This window comes from Ovis aries, chromosome 9, assembly GCF_016772045.2.
Source record: "Ovis aries strain OAR_USU_Benz2616 breed Rambouillet chromosome 9, ARS-UI_Ramb_v3.0, whole genome shotgun sequence".
NCBI lineage: Eukaryota > Metazoa > Chordata > Mammalia > Artiodactyla > Bovidae > Ovis > Ovis aries.
The window spans coordinates 39990918-40011742 of NC_056062.1; the positions used below are offsets into that span (position 1 = coordinate 39990918).

The window sequence follows — 20825 nt, forward strand, 5'->3', positions numbered from 1 at the left end:
GGGTTCGATCCCTAGGTTGGGAAGATCCCCTAGAGAAGGAAATGGCAACCCACTCCAGTATTTTCGCCTGGAGCATTCCATGGACAGAGAGTTGGACATGACTGAGAGACTAACACTCTCTCACTCTGCCATTCATAAAGAGTCTCAAAAGAGCACACTTGAATTTATGCTAAGGAGGCGACTTAGTGTGGGGCACCAGATGGCTGCAGGAAGGGGCTGGTCACCAGAAAGAAGATGTGACTAGGTTGGAACTTTCAGCTCCACCCATCACTGGGAGCGACATGGGTGCTGCTGATTAAGCTCCATAAACACTGGTGAACCACAAGACCTGATGCATTTGTGGGTGGGTGCCCCACTCCAGTACTCTTGCCTGGAAAATCCCATGGACGGAGGAGCCTGGTGGGCTGCAGTCCATGAGGTTGCAAAGAGTCAGACACGACTGAGTGACTTCACTTTCACTTTTCACTTTCATGCATTGGAGAAGGAAACGGCAACCCACTCCAGTGTTCTTGCCTGCAGAATCCCAGGGACGGGGGAGCCTGGGGGGCTGCCGTCTATGGGGTCGCACAGAGTCGCACACGACTGACACGACTTAGCAGCAGCAGCAGTGCCTGTCCACAGGCCAGGAAGGGGCGTACCCCAGTTCCACGAGGACAGAAGTTCCTGCACTTGGATCCTTCCCCTTCCACACCTCACCTTGTCTATCTCTTCATCTACTGTTCATCTGTTTCCTTGATAATATCCTTTATAATAAACTTTCAACCACAGTAAATGTCCTGAGTTCTGAGAGCCACCCTACACAAAACTCTTTGGGGTGCTCAGCAAGTTTTAAGAGTGTAAAGGGGTCGTAAATTGAAAATTCTGAAAGCTGTTCTTCACCAAATTTCTCTCTTCACCATCTAACCTGAACTCTTGTCTGATGGGATGAAAAGATTTGCTTTGCGCCGTTTTCTGCATATGCCCCTGGAAAGAAAATCTATCTCCACCCGGACATTCCTTTGCTTGAGATTCTATCTCTGAATTTTGAGGAGGAAACAAGGACTGGGGAATGTTGATACTCACCTTCACTAACTCGGTGTAGCCGGTCTCCTTGGGGGTCCACCACGGCTGGGCTTTCAGTCCCTGCACATTGTACAGTGAGCGCTGCCACACGGAGGCAAAGTGGCCCCTCTGGTGCCCCAGCTCGTACCACCTATATGCCTGGAAAATCAGAAAGATTGAACTCCAAATGAGGCAGTCTTACTATAAATAACCTTACAACTACAGTCACTAAAAACACGGTACGACTTTATGACAATAAATAAACAGCTTGCTAGTCAAGTGCCCCAAACTGTTAAACACTGGCAAAAATACTGTTATTTGATTGGGTTTTCGATTAGGACCTATTATTTTAAATAAATGTGTGTATTTTATTTTCACTCCTAGGCCATAAGCTCTCTGAACACAGGACTCACACTGCACTCAGTCTGATCCTCAGAGTGTCCAGCAGAGTCTAGGACTTTGTTCAGTGGATAAATCATTGAAGACACAAAAGGGGACTATGTTTATATTTTAGTTTTCATTTCTTAAATTCTATTTCTATGTTTCCTTTGAAAGGAAAGGAGTGTATTTTCACCATTTTTTTTTAAACAGATATCTGCTTTTACTGATTTGGGATGCTAAAAAGGACACCATTCTGCCCCCCTCCCCGCCCCCCCCCCACCCCGCTCCCCCACCACGCCTGGTGGCATGCAGGAGCTTAGTTCCCAGACCAGGGATTGAAGCTGTGTGTCGCCTGCAGTGGAAGTGTGGTATCTGAACCGCTGGACTGCTAGGCAAGCCCTGGACAGCATCTTCTTTTCACATGAACAGTGTTCCCTGTTCACATGAAGAAGACGACTGCCCCAAGGGAATGGAGTATTAACCCTCCATTAAAGAAGCAGACGAAAGAAAATAATATTCTGAGTTGGCAATAAACAGAGTGATAGTCCACATTAGATTTTTTAAGAAGGGAAATTTTGTTCCGAGTAATTTTTATCCCTCCCATAAGGGATAACATTCACGGCTGTAGGCTGTAACACGATACAACCTGACTCCAAGAAGACTAACTAGTTTTTTCAGGGAAGGCTGGCTGCAGTCTGCTGCTCCAGGTGCCCGCTTCAAACGACGCCTGAACCACATCCTCTCCTGGGGGCCCTCCCCACACAGCCCTGCACCCAGCACCCCCATTGTCTTTAGACTGGAAGACAATTCTAGGATTGTGCTTAATGGTCCCCCCTCCCCATTATCTGAATTCTGATCTAATTATTGCTTTCGAAGAGTGATTTCAAATGCACATCTTGATCAACGAAAACAGGCAGTTAATATCAAGCAGATTAAGAAGACAAGAATATTTTCATCAAACTCCATCTTACTTTAGATGTAAGAAATAATAAATCTTAAAAAAGTCTCTAAAAATTCATGGGCCAACATTTCATTCGTTAGAAAAATCGAGAACCATCTCTATTTTCAGTAACACTTTTTAGCTCACTACTAGCTTTTGCACAAGAACTTTCATTTCATCTTTTCCATAACTCCAAATAGTTCCATTTTACAAATGCTCAAACTGAGATTTAAAAAGATTAAACATGATGAACAATCGCCCAGGGCATCTGGCAACTTATTCCACTCTCTCTGTCTCTCTATCATTTAAAAAGATACTACCACAAGTGATCTTTTTATGTAGTTATCTTTCTCAATATTATACCAAATGAAGAGTATATGTACTAATCACTCATATGTTTTCCTTGAAAGACATGTAAGTGGTAACCATAAAGTAATTTCTTTAAACATGGCTCACAGTAGTCTGATTTTTAAAATATAGCATTTTACCTTTGAAATTAAATTGACTATTTTAGTTATTTTTGTCCAATTTAAATTTAGTTAATTTTTCAGTGTTAAAGTGAACAACCATATAATTAAAACAGACGATTTTTGGAAATTCTTACTAATTTTTTTAATCATCAGAAATTCATTTTAAGGACATAGTGTTAGAATAGTGAGAAAGAAATTACTGGAGTTAGAGTCTTAGATTTCAGTCCTGGACTAAACACTCAGCATGCTGGATGCCTGGGCAAGACATCGTATTTATAGGGCATGTTCAAGTATCTGTAAGAGCTTTTCTGACACTCAAAGTTGGTACTAGTGCATCAAACATGGCCCTTGACCTTATACCCCTCTGCCATTTAATTTTTTTTAGCTGCTCAGCTCAGAGGATCTTAGCTCCCCCATCAGGGATTAACCCATGCCCCCAAAGTCGAAGTGCAGAGTCTTAACCACTGGACCGCCAAGGAAGTCCTCTCTCTCACTGCCTCCCCCACCCCATTTAACTCAGAGAAACAAAACTATGAAATGATATATTAGTAATTAAAAAAAAATTATCTCCAGTTATATAGGGGACATAGTGAATTTAGCTAGATTTAAAATGTTTTCATGTTTAATTAGAGTACAGTTGCTTTACAATGTTGTGTGGGTTTCTGCTATACAACAATGTGAATCAGCGGTAAGTGTACAGACATCCCCTTCTTCTTGAGCCTCCCTCCCAGCGCCCACCCCGATTCACCCATCTAGGTCATCACAGAGCACTGAGCTGGGCTCCCCCTGTTAAACAGCTGCTTCCCACTAGCCAGCTATTTTACACATGGCGGTGTATATATATCAGCAGCACTCTTCCAGTTCATCCCATCTTCTCCTTTCCTCCGCTGTATTCACAAGTCAGTTCTCTGTGTCTCTATTCCTGTCCTGCAAATAGGTTCATCAGTACCATTTTTCTAGATTCCATATTTATATATGCATTAATGAGGATTCCCTGGTAGCTCAGTGGTAAAGAATCCACCTGCCAATGCAAGAGACTCAGGGTAGATCCCTTAGTTGGAAAGATCCCCTGGAGGAGGAAATGGCACCCCATTAGAGTATTCTTGCCTGGAGAATTCCATGGACAGAGGAGCCTGGTGGGCTACATACAGTCTATGGGGTCAAAAAGAGTCAGATGCAACTGAACAAGGAACACTTTCACCTTACTTTCATATGCTATTTGTTTCTCTGTGGGCTTTTTAAATTCAAGAATTGTGCTATTCCTTGCATTTTAACAATAATTAAGCTGAAAGCACAATCCCATAGGTTCAAATTGCAAGCTCTTAACAATGTGTAGTAGTGAATTGTTTGCCCTTGAAGTGAAGGCTGTTTTCATCTAAGATGTGAGACTAAATCACAGACTTGTTTTATCTGTCTTTGCCCTGGACCATAAGATGTTCAAAGGTAAATTAGTGATGATTACATTTATAGTAATCAGATATGAACATTTATCCAGTGTTAGATACTGTTGCAAAGTCTTTCTTATCCTTCTCTTCAAAGGAGGTACCAGGAATTTACATCTTAAGAGAATGAAGGAACACAAAAGTGACTGCTAATCAGCAATTTCTTCCCCCTTCTTTCTCTTCTTCTTTCATTTCTCATTTTATTCCAGTTGATTGACTGGTAGGTCAGAGGGAAAAGGTACAGATACATAGAAATGGATAAAGAAAACAGTGTGAGTCATCCAAATTTCTGTTACTCCAAATTGGGTCATCTCTTTAGCTGGCAATTACCCCATTACAAAACCCTTTGCTCCAACGAACCCTCAACTGTCCAAATAGTACCAAGTTCTTATTAGCTTTAGAAACCAGAAGTTATGTTACCCTCAGATGTCACCTTATTATTGATATATATATGAAATGCATGGTTACAAAAATCCAGGGTCCCTGACTCTAATGAGAGCCCAGCGTAGGGCCATGGCATGGTGCAGGACAGCCTAGCAATGTTGTATGAACCACAGGGGATGGTGAGAGGTTGGGGATTTTCATTATATGATGTCATCATTAAGAAGCCAATACTGAACTCAGAAAAAAGGAATAATGATAAAAGAAAACGTGTGATTTGTTTTAGGTGCTATATTTTCTGTGTCATTACTGGTCATTATATAGCTATAGATGTTCATCTTAAACTCGGTATTAAATATTTCAGAAAGTAATTACAAAATTAACCACCAGGTTCAGTCTGCTTAAGAATCAGTTGGATAGACTTCATTCTAAAAATAACTACTTTTAAAATTCCAAAATAACATAAATCTAGGCTTCCTTGGTAGCTTAGCTGGTAAAGAATCATTCTGCAATATAGGAGACCCCGGTTTGATTCCTGGGTCGGGAAGATACCCTGGAGAAGGGATAGGCTACTCACTCCAGTATTGTAGCTGGTGGCTCAGATGGTAAAAATTTCGCCTGCAATGTGGGAGACCTGGGTTCAATCCCCAGGTTAGAAAGATCCCCTGGAGAAGGAAATGGCAACTCACTACAGTATTCTTGCCTGGAGATTCCCATGGACAAAGGAGCCTGGCAGTCCATGGGGTCACAGAGTAGGACACGACTGAGCAGCTTAGCACAGCACATGCAAACTATAAAAATATCTTTAAAGATATTTAAACAATTTCAAGGATATCTCTTCATTTCATAAATTTAAAAATATTTTTTCAAGGCAATATCTGTCTCTATAGATACACACACAGATGTACAAACAGGCACACATATACATGCATACAAACAGACACACACATATGCACACTAATTTAGAGATTATTCAGATACCTTATTGAAAGAAATTATAAACATCAAATCCCCAAATTTCTTCATAGTAGGAATTGTTAGGCCGTTGCAAAAAGTTTAAACCACGTTCAAAAGTTTATGCTCAAAACATTTTTCCAGTTGTAATTGTCTCACAGAAATCATTGCCCTCCCCCTCTTTATCTTCTGTTAAAGAGAACGAAAAGCTCATGAATGCACTATTACCTCTTTGTTTCCAACTCTCTGCATGGCATCCCCCAGGTGAAAATAAAATCTCCCATCATCAGTACCAGGATCCCCAGATTCTATTCCTTCCTGTAGAAAGGACAGTGTTAGTATTTGTGAAAGGATTAGACACTAGACTTATTAATCCATTGACTTACTAAATCTTTTCCAAGAACCAGAAAATCATCTCAATACTGTTGTTGTTCAGTCTCCTGGTCGTGTCTGACTCTTTGCAACCCCATGGACTGCAGCACCTCAGGCCTCCCTGTCCCTCATCATCTCGCAGAGTTTGCCCAAGTTCACGTCCTTTGCATTGGTGATGCCATCCAGCCATCTCATCCTCTGACACCCTCTTCTTCTGCTCTCATTCTTTCCCAGCATCAGGGACTTTTTCCAATGAGTCATCTGTTTGCATCACGTGGTCAAAGTATTAGAGCTTCAGCTTCAGCATCAGTCCTTCCAGTGAATATTCAAGGTTGACCTCCCTTACAATTGACTGGTTTGACCTCCTTGCTGTCCCAGACACTTTTAGGAGTCTTCTCCAGCAACACAGTTTGAAGGCATCAATTTGGCAATTAGGTTACTGGTCAATATTTACAATGCAAAAGCAAAAGGAGGCGATAAAGTTCAATGAAGCAATGCATTCATCATCAATTAACAGTGGAATAGCCCATTAAGTTAACATTATGCTTTGTGAAGTGTCTCTGTGGGAACAATTGTTTCAATATCCCAAAGAATTTCTCTGACTGAGTTTCTATCACATTTATTTTGTTCTTCAGATCTGACCACATGTCATCCAGAGACTTTTTTTCCCCTTGAACCAAAATGTCTAGTTGCTCATAAATGTTTGAAATGATAGGGACCCAACTGCAAGTAATATTTTTTTCCACTCAAGACAAACGTGTCCTCACTTTTCAATGAAATCATTTACAGAACACACGATAGGATTAAAGCCAGTTGGAATCTTTGAAAATATAATTTTATTAAACAACTCCCATCCTAAAACACTCAGCTGATTTCTATCCCCACTGTCCACAAAAGAACTTAAATTTAAATTTATGTAAAAACAAAAAAGAAATATTAAAGCAAGAGAATGAATTTTGAAAAGTAAAAGAAGCTCAAAGATAAAACATATTTCAACGTCTAAAAGTCTGCATCTTTGAGGCTTCTTCATAAGAAGCCCATTATCTTTTACTTGGGTGAAATTTATGCACACAAGGGTGGAAAATAGCAGCACAGAACAGAGGCATCACTCAGGAGGGGAGAGTTGTGATCTGGGTTCTTCACTGACAGATGCTCAGGTAAACATCCTCGTTTGTTAACTAGCCAACCCTGCCCTCTACTTCCTCATCTCCACACCAGGAGAGTACTGTTAGGTCCTTATGATGTCAAAGGAAATTTAAGAGGAATATTTTATATCAGAGAAGACTATGTGCCCACAGGATCATGGCATGGCAGCTTGCTGAAGTCCCATGACAGTCAAGACAGGCTGGGGGGTGGGGTGTATGCCCACCTCAAGGGGGCACCACTGCTCAGCTCCTGTGCTGAGATGTGGGTCACATGTTACCTTTCCAGAGAAATCAGAAATTTGCTTGATTATATAAAATCCTTCAGATTTTCAACTAAGGCAAGCAATTAAAATTGTTTTTAAGAGAATTATATTGGCCGAATAGAACATGCAAACTACTTGTAATCAGTGGGTCACTATTTGGGAATCTCTGACCAAAGTCATATTAAGGAAATAGATCACAAAAGTGGATCATAAAAGTGCTACTTTTAGTTCATAGGTATATCATCAGCTACCTGGCTGAGATGGTAGCACTAGCTAGTGTTACAAGCTACCCCGGTGGTTCAGATGGTGAAGAATCTGCCTGCAATGTGGGAGACCCAGGTTTAATCCCAGTGTCAGGAAGATCTCCAGGAGAAGCGAATGGCTACTCACTCCAGTATTCTTGCCTGGTCTCCAGGACAGAAGAGCCTGGCGGGCTACAGTCCATGGGGTGGCAAAGAGTTGGATACAACTGAGCCACTAACACCTTCACTTTCACTTTTTCAGCTGGTGTTACTATTTAAATTACAAATAAAAAATTCACTTCCTCGCTGATATTAGCCACATTTTAGATGCTCAACAGTCACAAGTGGTTAGTGGCTACCACATGAGAAAATACAAATAAAGACCATTTCCTTTATGGCAGAAAGTTCTGTTGGTCAGCCCTGGGCCAGACCACATGTGATCCTGGTGAACTGATGAGGATTCTGTTTTTATGTGAACAAAAAATGACAACACATTTTATTCTGAATCTTTCAAGCTATCAGGCTTTTGGGGATTGGATTTACTCAGTCTGCATTTGTTACCTCATTTTGTGTAGGTTTCCACGAAACCTGTTCAAAGTAGTTTCAATGTATAATTAAATTGCAAAAGGAACAGTTAATTCATTATTGACTGGGGAATTTTTGCTGAAACTAATGCCTGTGGCTGGCAATTTGCTATGTAAGTGAAAATTGAAACATCTCCAGTCAATAATGTTTGGGTAACAAAAGACGTATTCATATGTCTCTGATCCATATTTTAAAATATTTTATCAACTAATAACTACTGTAGTTTTAGGAATTTCTTCAAAATCTTTCCCAAATAATTTCTGCTCATAACACTTCTACCTCTAACACCCTCGATTAAGCTGAAGGTTCACACTGCCTGTGAATGTCATCGTCTGAAGGTATATATTTTGGTGTTGAAAAGGATCAGTAGTGCATGCCAGTCAATCTACAATACATAATCAAGGGTGTCCAAATGATTCAAAGGGATCAGAAGAGGGAAAGAGAGGAAGGGAGGGAGTTACCTTTAGATAGGGGATGCTCTCAGCAATCTTGTTCTGTGCCTTCAGGATAAAGCCATAATGTACTTTAGCAAAACCGTCATTAGGTGTCACACTCAGAACCTAAACTCGAAAAAAAACCACAAAAAACAAACCTATTGCGATGGACTGTGAATTCTATGAATGTTTTAATTAACTTTGCTGTGCTTGGACTGGATTATGATGCTATAGCTTAAAATGCAATAGTAGTTTTTTCCCATTGCAATACATTAGGCTTAAATGGCCCCATTTCCCCTCAACTCAAAATGTTCAATGCAAAGTGTTCTCCAAGAATGAAGAAATGAATAAAAAAGGCAATGACTATTAAAGCATTGCTCTAACAATGCAAATCAGTAAAATCTCTATCAATTTTATGACTTCAATATTTTTTTAATGATCAGGGAAAGACTGCTTTAAATTAGCTCTATTTAAAGTCAACTTTGAATGATTATCATATATTTCTTTACATACATGTTTTATGGGCTTCTTTGGTGGGTCAGATGGTAAAGAATCTGCTTGGAATGCAGGAGACCTGGGCATGATCCAGGGAAAATCCTGGGTTGAGAAAATCCCCTGGAGGAGGGCACAGCAACCCACTCTAGTAATCTTGCCTGGAGAATTACATGGACAGAGGAACCTACCTATTGGACTACCATCCATGGGGGTCACACAAAGAGTCAGACACGAAAGTGAGTAAGTGAAAGTGACTAACACTTTCACTTATGTATGCAGCTGCTCCAGGACTCTCCTCTCATCTTCATGAAGTCCACATCCCACTAACACACCTGCTACTATGACAAGGGTAGGGGTGGGTAACCAGGACTCAGAGGGACCCACAGGGCTGCCCTCCCAGATTGATTCTTTATGATCACCTACTGCGCTTACATGAAACAACAGACGGGTTCCAAATAGGAAAAGGAGTACGTCAAGGCTATATATTGTCACCCTGCTTATTTAACTTCTATGCAGAGTACATCATGAGAAACACTGGACTGGAAGAAACACAAGCTGGAATCAAGATTGCTGGGAGAAATATCAATAACCTCAGATATGCAGATGACACCACCCTTATGGCAGAAAATGAAAAGGCACTAAAAAGCCTCTTGATGAAAGTGAAAGTGGAGAGTGGAAAAGTTGGCTTAGAGCTCAACATTCAGAAAACGAAGATCATGGCATCCGGTCCCATCATTTCATGGGAAATAGATGGGGAAACAGTGGAAACAGTGTCAGACTTTATTTTTTGGGGCTCCAAAATCACTGCAGATGGTGACTGCAGACATGAAATTAAAAGACGCTTACTCCTTGGAAGGAAAGTTATGACCAACCTAGATAGCATATTGAAAAGCAGACATTACTTTGCCGACTAAGGTCCGTCTAGTCAAGGCTATGGTTTTTCCAGTGGTCATGTATGGATGTGAGAGTTGGACTGTGAAGAAGGCTGAGCGCCAAAGAATTGATGCTTTTGAACTGTGGTGTTGGAGAAGACTCTTGAGAATCCCTTGGACTGCAAGGAGATCCAACCAGTCCATTCTGAAGGAGATCAGCCCTGGGATTTCTTTGGAAGGAATGATGCTAAAGCTGAAACTCCAGTACTTTGGCCACCTCATGTGAAGAGTTGACTCATTGGAAAAGACTCTGATGCTGGGAGGGATTGGGGGCAGGAGGAGAAGGGGATGACAGAGGATGAGAAGGCTGGATAGCATCACTGACTCGATGGATGTGAATCTGAGTGAACTCTGGGAGTTGGTGATGGACAGGGAGGCCTGGCGTGCTGCGATTCATGGGGTCGCAGAGTCGGACACGACTGAGCGACTGAACTGAACTGAACAGAGCTTACTGCAGTTTACATGCAGTTCATAACAGATGCACAAGTTGTATTATCCTATTGTAATTAGCAAACTCTCAGAAAATGACAAATGGCTTTATAAGATTTCTAAAAAAGTCAAATTGAGATTAATACTAAAAATGTTACTGAGATTCTCTCTGTCTTTACATACACACACGTGCGCACATGCACACACACACACACATAAGCATAGACAACAAACTGGTTGACATTTCTAGTTCTGCACAAATTCGGCAGGACACACTACCAGGACTAAAAATATCCTTATAAATAATGTTTCACATGGACATTATTAAAATATCAGTTTTTCAGTGAGAGTGAAAATATTACTGACAGTTAAATGAAATTTTGAAAGTATCTGAAATATTTCATCTTAAAACCTATTTTAGAATGTGGACCTTCTAGAATGTCCACCATAGGTTAGTACATCTATACATAAACATACAATTCACAGGTTTTTGCTTGAACATTTTTTACTGAAAGAGGATACAATCAAACATGTCTGAAGACTACTACTGTGGGCAGTGGGAACCACTGAAGAGCTGAAGCAAGGATGACGGTCAGATTGGCATTTTGTATTGATGAAGATCATAAGAAAGCAAGGTTGGGCAGGGTGGATCTATCTTATTTTACACTAGAGACAACAGGGCCTGAGTTAAATAAGAGGATTTGAAAGATACTGAGGATGTTAAAGGGAGAAGGAAATGGCACCCCACTCCAGTACTCTTGACTGGAAAATCCCATGGACAGAGAAGCCTGGTGGGCTGCAGTCCATGGGGTCGCGAAGAGTCAGGCACGACTGAGTGACTTCACTTTGAGTTTTCACTTTCATGCATTGGAGAAGGAAATGGCAACCCACTCCAATACTTTTACCTGGAGAATCCCAGGGACGGGGGAGCCTGGTGGGCTGCTTGTCTATGAGGTTGCACAGAGTCAGACATGACTGAAGTGACTTAACAGCAGCAGAGGATGTTAAAAGTAACAGAGATTAGGTCAGTTCAGTTCAGTTCAGTCACTCAGTCGTGTCCAGCTCTTTGCGACTCCATGAATCGCAGCATGCCAGGCCTCCCTGTCCATCACCAACTTCCGGAGTTCACTCAGACTCGCGTCTATTGAGTCAGTGATGCCATCCAGCCATCTCATCCTCTGTCATCCCCTTCTCCTCCTGCCCCCAATCCCTCCCAGCATCAGAGTCTTTTCCAATGAGTCAACTCTTCTCATGAGGTGGCCAAAGTACTGGAGTTTCAGCTTTAGCATCATTCCTTCCAAAGAAATCCCAGGGCTGATCTCCTTCAGAATGGACTGGTTGGATTAGTTACTCGGTATCATACTGTAACCCCTTGATGGCATACTCTGTGTTGTTTCCTTAACCACCATTTCCTGAGCCAGTGCCTGTGGGTTTCAATAAATTAGTGCTAAGTGAATGGATGAGCATGAGGAGTGAAGGGAGGCAAGGGGCAGGAAGATGCTGAACCAAGTGTGGCTCAGGTAATTGATGGTGTTACTAACAAGGAGGAAAGTGCAGTAAAGTCTCCAAAAGCCAGGGATGTAGCAAGGTCTCTGCAACCACCTTAAAGTCAGTCTTTGCTGGGACCTCCTTGGTGGCTCAGTGGTTAAGAATCTGTGCTTCCATTGCAGGGAGCAAGGGTTCAATATCTGATCCAGGAACTAAAATTCCATGTGCCACTCTATACAGCCAAAAAATACCCCCAAGGATAAGACAGCCAATGCCTCTGAAAGGAGAGTAATTTATGCCATATACCCAAAAAGCTTGTATTCTGTAGTTTCTCTCCAGTTTGGACTTTAACTGAAAAAAGTACAAGATAATGTGTTTTTAAGTTCTTGAGTTTTTTGAATTCCTCTTCGTGTCATAAAGAATACTTTAGAAAGGTTGTGGACTGAAATATATATATTAGCTAAAAAGTATCACAATTTTAGGTTGAAGGCTTTGATGAACCAAATGTTAGCTAATATTTAAAATCTTTAGGATATGTTAACTATAATAAGGCTTGAATTTGACTTAATTTAAAATAAAGAGAGTGAATGATCAGGCATATTAAAGGCAATTTAGAAATAACATTAGAACTCCATGTTCAAAAGACTTTGATTAATTGTTAATAGCAAATTGCTGCCTACTTACCTCTTCATAGACCTTCTTGGCACTGTCATTGTCTCCTATCAAGAGGTATCCAACTCCAAGGTCATTCTTTAAGGAAGTATCATCAGGAAATAGTTGAACTAATTTCTGAAGAGTAAGCAAGGATCCTCTCATGTGACCTGATTTGGTGGAAAGAAAACAACAGAAATAAAAATAGCTTTTGTCCACCCTTGTCTTGGCACTACAAATCATAAGAGACTATTCAACAGGGCCTGAAGATCAGTTTAACTCTGACTCTGTATACTAATGGCTAAGTCCCTCTTAGGATTTTATCCTGCAGCTCTAAGGGCATCAGTAACTTCCATAAGTGGGTTTTCCAGGTGGCGCAAATGGTAAAGAATTCGCCTGCCAATGCAGGGGATACAAGGGATGTCGGTTCAATCCCTGGGTAGAGAAGACCCCTTGGAGAAGGAAATGGCAACCCACTGCAGTATTCTTGCCTGGAAAATCCCATGGACAGAGGGGTTTGCAAAAAGAGTCAGACACGACTGAACATACACACACACACACACACACACACACACACACACACACAACTCCCATAAGTAGTTACTGAACATAATACTGACTACAAATACGTTAAAGACATTCTTATTTTCTAAATTCATCAACATTTACCCTTTATGTCAAATTGTCTCTTATGAAAGTTTTGGTTACCCATTCCTTATTTAAAAAATGTTTTACTGGGGTATTTTTGACATTATAATTAACTTTAAAATTATGAATACAGAACAGGCAAATAAGAAGTCTAATAGATTTCAGGGTCTAGCACCCTGGATGAGACGCGAAGAGGCACTGAGGTTCTCTGCTTGTCTTCGTCTCTCAGTAATGACCTAGTCCTGGAGCCAAGGAGACATCATCCAGTATTAGGGGACCCTCTGGTGGACAATAGGGTGTTATGCCTACCCGAACCATAAAAACCCAGCTTCAACTCATTTTAAAGGCTGTCCAATGGATGTTTAAGATTTAGAGGGGTCAATTGTCATCACTCTTCACCTCAGTTGGAAAGACAAGTTGTAGGGGTTTCCCTGCTGGTCCAGTGGTTACAAATCCACCTTACAACGCTGGGGACACCAGTCCGTTCCCTGGTCCAGGAAGATCCCACATGTCGTAGAGCAATTAGAGCAACTAAGCCCATATGTCACAACTACTGACTCCACGTGCTGCAGCTGCGGAAGCCCATGTGCCTAGAGCCCGTGCTCGGCAACAAGAGAAGCCAATTAAAATAAATAAATTTATATTAAAAAAAAAGAGAAGCTCCCACTTGCCGCAACTAGAGAAAGCCCGTGTGCAGCCACAAAGACTCAGAGTAGCCAAAATAAATAAATGAATCTTAAAAAGAAAAAAAAGACAAGCTATATAAGGGAAAGATGTGCAAGATGAGCGTGCACATGACAAAATTAATTACCCAAAAGGCTTTGTTGACCAGAAACTGAAAATCAGCCAAGATATGCCAGGACCATCCAAAAGCTAATGTAGCTGGATGCTCTACTAACTGTTAGGCATAGACTACCACCCACTGACTCCACCACCCTCTCTCCATTCACTACCTGCCAGTCTGGGTTGGTGTGCTCAACTATCCATTCCTTCACTGATAAATCTGACTTCACCTTTCTGTACGTTTTCTCTGCCACCTGCCCAACTTGAGATTATAGTTTTCTTTTGATTCTAAACTTGCCCTACGGAGCCACAACAAAGGCCCAGGTGAGAGTCCATCCTATGTCCTTCTTGCCCCTCTTACTCTGCATCTCCAGGGACCTATGAATCCCTTAGCGCCTGAACTCACCTCATTCTCATTTGGAGGAGAAAGAAAGTGGAAGTGTTAGTTGCTCAGTCATGTCCCCCTCTTTGTGACCCCATGAATTGTAGCCCAATGGGCTCCTCTGTCCACAGGATTCTCCAGGCAAGAATACTAGGGTAGGTTGCTATTCCCTTCTTCAGGGGAACTTTCTGACCCAGGGATTGAACCCCGGTCTCCGGCATTGCAGGCAGATTCTTTACCACTGGAGCCACCAGGGAATTTGGAAGAGAGACTATATTCAAACACTGAAGGGTTACTTCGGAAGAAGGTTAGATCTAGTTGGGTCATCCTTCCCCTGGGGCTGGGAATAGGGTGAAGTAAGCGAGGTGCTCAGTGCAAAGTTTAAGAGGGTGCCAAAAATTCAGTCCCACCCAGACTCGTGATACCTGATGCATCTTTTTAAAAATAAAAATTAATGTTAAAAATCCACAGGGCTAAGTGAGTCACATCAGAGCCAGAGGAGAGACAACTCTGATACTGGTTTTTGCCTGCATGGAGCTCCAGCCTTGCCTCTCCCATCCTGTTTGTGCTGCTGTAAGTTTCCCTTCTCTGGGACCGGCCCTTATGAATAGATGTCTAAGGGGTCATTTCTTCTAGTTTCCAATCATTGCTTGGCTTCTACTCCCGCCACAGATTTTGGTCATCTACCAAAGCGACACAACCATCCTTAATGCTCACCCTTGGAAAACTGATACAAGGTTCACTTTTGAATGTTTAGGAGCCTCAAATGGCAACCTACTCCAGTGTTCTTGCCTGGAGAATCCCAGGGACGGGGGAGCCTGGTGGACTGCAGTCTGTGGGGTCGCACAGAGTCGGACACGACTGAAGTGACTTAGCAGCTAGTGACATCAAGATAATACATCTATGTAATTTATCCAGCCACTAGAGAACACACCTTGGCAGCTACACATGGCTTAGATTTTTTGCTCCTGGCTTATCAATGACATTTTAACTTATTTTTTAAAAATGTTATTTTTATTTATTTATTTGGCTGTGACAGGGCTTGGTTGTCCCATTGCAAGTGGGATCTTAGTTACCCTACCAGAGATCGAACTCCCACTCCCTGCATAGAAAAGGTAGGCTCTTAGTCACTGGACCACCAGGGAAGTCCCCTGATGACTTTTAGGTGAGAGAGAACCCATTACTGGCCTGATTATAATGAAGTTAGGGTATAGCAGGTAACATACTTGATTCAAAGTTTAAGAGGTCACCAAAAATTCAGTCATCAAGATGCATGATATTTTATGCATTCTTTTTAAAAGTCAAACGAATGTAAAAAATCCATAGTGCTTTTTCAAAGCATTTTAAAATTTACTCAGTGATTAAAATTTTGCTTTTCTAGAATTTTCTTTAATAAAGAGTCAAAATGTACAGGTGAAATTTTTAGAATGCTTACAACTCCTGACATTTCTTATATCTATAAAACTGTTCCACTGACGATTTAAGCTATTATGGATCAGATAGTTACAGTTAAGAGAGAAAAGAAGAATTTGGCATAACAAGAAGTTTTTGATTCCAGACCTATTCGTTTATTGGGCTTCCCTGGTGGCTCAGAAGGTAAAGAATCTGCCTGCAATATAGGAAAGCTGGGTTCGATCCCTGGGTTGGGAAGATCCCCTGGAGAAGGAAACAGCAACCCATTCCAGTATTCTTGCCTGGGAAATCCCATGGACAGAGGAGCCTGACGGGCTACAGTCCATTGGGTCACAAAGTGTCATACACGACTGAAGTGACTAACACGTAACTATTCATTTATTAGTTATGATTCCTTAGGCAATTCATCTAACCTCTCAGAATTCCATTTGTCTCATCTTTAAAATGAGTAGGGAGCAGGTAGGCAGCAAAAATACTGTCTGTACCTTTGTAATTATGAAGGATTCCTCTTTCAGGCTGACCCAATCAGAGAAATTGCCTGAAATTAGGTAGAAAACTCAGGTTTCCTTCCATGTAATTAAACTCTTCTAAGAGTACACACAGCCTTCAGGCTTTTGCAGATAAAAGCACACCGCTTGCTACTGAACTGACTCTTCTTCCATCTCACCTAGAAACTGCTGTCTGTCTGACCTCCGCTTCAGGCTCAGCTTCACCAAGTCTGTGGGGGCGTCAGGCAGGCTGGCCGCCTCCTGGTAGGTCTCGATGGCCCTGCGCAGGATCTCATTGCTCCTTCTCTTCTCAGCCAAATCATCTTCACACTAGAGGAAGGGAGAAACGTCCCAGGACAAGCTGCATGTGTAGTTGCCCAAAATATTTATGAAAAGTTGATGTTGGGACTTGCTTTAAAAGTAATTCAAGACAAATTAAAATTTTCTCTTCATCAAGGATAAAAAAATAAAGGAAGGGAACACAACATGTTATTTTAATAATATGAAGAAAAGTTAACCACTAAGCTACACATGAGAAAGACTATCATAAAAGCAGGACGAATATATGTTTGGCTGGTGGAACGTGTACCCTGCTATATATCAACATTAATAGCCAGAATTCCAGTCCACAGTTCCTGTTCTTCTACTAGCTTATTCCTATGCTCATTCATTCAACAACTATACTCTGCCTAGACAGATGCAAACAAACAAAACAGATTAACCCTTTAGAAAAGGGCAATTCACCTTGGCTTGACAGAAAAAAAAGCTTCAAAATATAGAACGATCTGTTCATATCTGCAAATGGCCTTTAGAACAGACCTATCTACCAGGAAAGAAAGTCCAGTGTCAATGACTCATATCAGTCATCCTGCCTGCGTAACCTTCTGAATATTCATATGCTGGTTTTCTGTTTAGGCCTCAGTTTCTTGTGAGTTTGGCTATAGTGAGTTAATGCCTCAAAACATGATCCTTCCTAAATGACGTCACAGAATGCCAGAGTCCGAGAGCTGAGAGAGCCCTACTGAGAACATCTTGTTCACCTTCTTCATTTGGCAGCCTCTTCAGCTACCAAACAGATCCCGGAACTGGAGGGTCTCTTCACAGTTAATTCAAGGACAAATGCCTATCGAGACATTGTTCTCTATCTAGAGAGGAATAAATATCTTCACTAACCTCAATCTGAAATGAAAGAAAGATGATACAACTATACACCTTGTTTCTTTCCCTCCTCCATCCTTCAAGGTCCTTCATGTTAAAGAAGTATTAACATTTCAGAACTTTCAGCACTGGAATTTTAATGTCAGAATTAAAATGTGAAGTCTTTAAAGTCTCTTAAATAAAACTGATAGGCTTTGCTTTGAGTATCAACACTGATTGATATTGATCAGTTTAACATCTGTAGATGAAGGATTTGCCCTGAAACTGAACATTTGCTACAGGACATTAACATCACAAAGCGTTTTGTTGATTCAAACTAACTGCCCAATCCAGCGTCCTAGGAGATGTAGCATTTTCTGCCTGAGAGGCACTAATGGTTTGTGGAAGATAATAAAGTGAAGCGAGCTCATAATTTTGTCAGATGTTCAAGGAACTTGGTCGGAATTGATTTCCACAGTGATCCAAAAAATAAGACATTATCAGTTCTACTCCAGAAATGATAGATCCTGCAGTTTTCATGTAACTTAATGTCACTGAATTTATAAAATTGGTTGGGATATTCCAAAGTAATTGTTTAATCTGCTAACAAAGCATGAAAAGTCATCAGGTATTCCTCCTTACAAAATCTGTCTTCTGTTGAATTTTTTTTTTTAAAACTCCTATGGGACTTCCCTCGCAGTCCAGTGGTCAAGACTTCATCTTCCAACACAGGAGGTGTGGGTTTGATCCCTGCTCAGGGAGCTAAGACTCCACATGCCTCATAGCCAAAAACCAAAACATAAAACAGAAGTAATATTGTAAAAAATTCAGGAAGACTTTAAAAATGATCCACCTCAAAAAACCCCACAAAAACAAAAAACAAACAACTAATTGCTATGTATTTAAACTTTCTTTTAAGTTATTCTATAAAAATTTAATTTACCATGCTTAAATTTCACATTAATGTTAATATTGATAACACATTGTAGTATAATAGTTTATAGATAAAATATATTGCTGAGGCATAAATCTCAAATTCCTACTGTTAGATAAGGATATATATATATATATATATATATACACACACACACACACACATATATGTGTATATATATATATATATATATATATAGTAAGTGTCATGTGCAAAAGTACTACATTTGGTACTTGCAATTAATATCACATATAAAGAAAAATCTAAAGCATGAAACATCTTTGCCATAATTAGCACTTGACCCATTATTCTCTCAAGTTAACGGGCTTTCCTTAATCAAACAACTGCCAGAATTAGTGGCAAAGCACATCACTTATTTAAATAGGCACCATCTTCAGGTAACAAACACATTCTCTCTTGCTTAGAGACAATACAATTTAGCAGTTTTGGAGAATTGCTGACCCAATTAATTTATAGGAATGATATAGTTGCTAGTCTGTACAGCATCATGGATAAAAGGAACTTCTTTGCATTAACTTTTCACAAATTTATTAAAACTGAATTAATACAAATGTAATAAGTTTTTAAGGACGAGTTAGGGAGAATTTGGGACTTCCCAGGTTGCTCAGTGGTAAAGAATCCACCTATCAATGCAGGAGATGTAAGTTTGATCCCTGGGTCAGGAAGATTCCCTGGAGGAGGAAATGGCAACCCACTCCAGTATTCTTGCCTGGGAAATCCCATGGACAGAGAGGCCTGCTGGGCTACAGTCCACAGGGTAAAAAAAAGTCAGACATGACTGAAATGATTGAGCATGTACACACTCACAGGAAGAATTTAAGCATCTAGATTTCGAGTGGTTGCCACCTTTAGTTACGAGCCAAATGTACTTGTTTTATCTCTAGATGTGTTAGTTTTCATGAGAGTGTCACCCACAAGTGACAGCACTGGCCCCTCTGAACAAGTGTTGTCAGCTTCTCCTGAATCTGGAAAATTTCTGCAGCTCAGAATCTGCCATTTTCCAGCAGGGCTGACAGTCTCATCCTCCCCAGGCAGGAGGAGGTTTACTGCCTGGCATCGGTACACCAGCCCTGGATTTTACCCAGGGTTCCAAACTGAATAATGCCTATGGTCTACTTGACATGTGCATTTGAACATGTTACAGGCATCACAAACTTCACAGGAACCAGAAGTGGATCTTTGATTTTGCACCTCTCCAAACCTGTTCCAGTCTTCCTGGTCAGTACCTGGCACCATCCTCTCCTTAGACCGATGAACCAAAAACACCAAATTCATCTCCAAAACTGAAAGTTGCACAGTTGTGTCTGACTCTTTGCAGCCCCATGGAGTGTAGCTTGCTAGGCTCCTCTGTCCATGGGGTTTCCCAGGCGAGAATACTGGAGTGGGTACCTATCCCTTCTCCAGGGGATCTTCCCGACCCAGGGATTGAACCTGGGACTCCTGTGTTGTAGGCAGATTCTTTACTGTCTGATTCCGTCCTGCCCTTGTCCACTGCCCCACCTCTGTGGCCAGGACCAGTCCAAGCCAGCGCCTCTTGGGGACACTTGAAATGTCTCCTATTTTCCTAGCTCCGACTTGGGCTACCATAATCCCTTCTGTACCCAGCAACCAAAGTCATCTTTATTTAAAACAAGAAAACAGAAACAACCAGAGGAAGACATCCATGCACAAACCCTCCAAGTGCTTCCAGTGCACAAAGAATACAGCCCATGAGCCCCTGGCTCCATCCACCCCATGTCACCTCCCCCAGTACGCCCCTCCTCTAGTCCACCAGGGATAAAGTCAAGGCTGATTCCCTGTTCCCTCTGCCTGGACAGCTCCTTCCTCAACCTTGTCACATTTCAGCCACTTGTCACCACCTAGGAAGGCCTTTTCTGATCACCTGATTATCTTAAGCATCGCTGTGCCACTCTGACTCCTACCACCTGTGAAAAAAACATCATAATAACATGTTCTTACTCTATGATCTTTTCTTTATGGCATCTAGAATCAGGTAAGATGTCCTAATATGTTTATTTTTAACACTTCTAATATTCTTTAAATACAGATTTATCTATAAAGACCTTTAGGGTTTTGCTCAAACGTCACCGCCTTGATGAGCTATCTTCCGGCCACCCTATCCAACATTTTAACCGCCCCTCTCGTGTCCTGTAGCTGTGCTCTGCTTTATTTTTGTCTCCTGACAGTGTATCTAGTAGCAAGCAAGAGATTCTCTTCTATATCTGTTGCACTGTCTTCTCCATTACAGTGAAAACACCCTGTGTTTTGTTGATAGCTGCATCTGCAGTGCCTAGAACAGGGCCTGCCATAGAGTGGGCTTTCACTACAAAAATTCTGAGTAAGAAACTTAAAATATCTTCCACTGGAATATAAG

The 20825-nt window shown here is 41.2% G+C and overlaps 1 protein-coding gene across 12 annotated transcripts in view; it reads right to left on the reverse strand.

Annotated features, from left to right (window-relative positions):
• ASPH (aspartate beta-hydroxylase) overlaps positions 1-20825 on the reverse strand; it is a 187563-nt gene that overhangs the window by 30820 nt on the left and 135918 nt on the right. For all 12 annotated transcript variants that reach the window (XM_060393701.1, XM_042254243.1, XM_042254241.1 and 9 more), the window contains 5 exons: positions 16539-16689; positions 12679-12815; positions 8678-8776; positions 5838-5927; positions 1063-1200 (listed from right to left, as the gene is read on the reverse strand). In XM_060393701.1, the coding sequence (XP_060249684.1) occupies positions 1063-1200; positions 5838-5927; positions 8678-8776; positions 12679-12815; positions 16539-16689 (615 nt within the window). The remainder of the gene's footprint in view (positions 1-1062; positions 1201-5837; positions 5928-8677; positions 8777-12678; positions 12816-16538; positions 16690-20825) is intronic.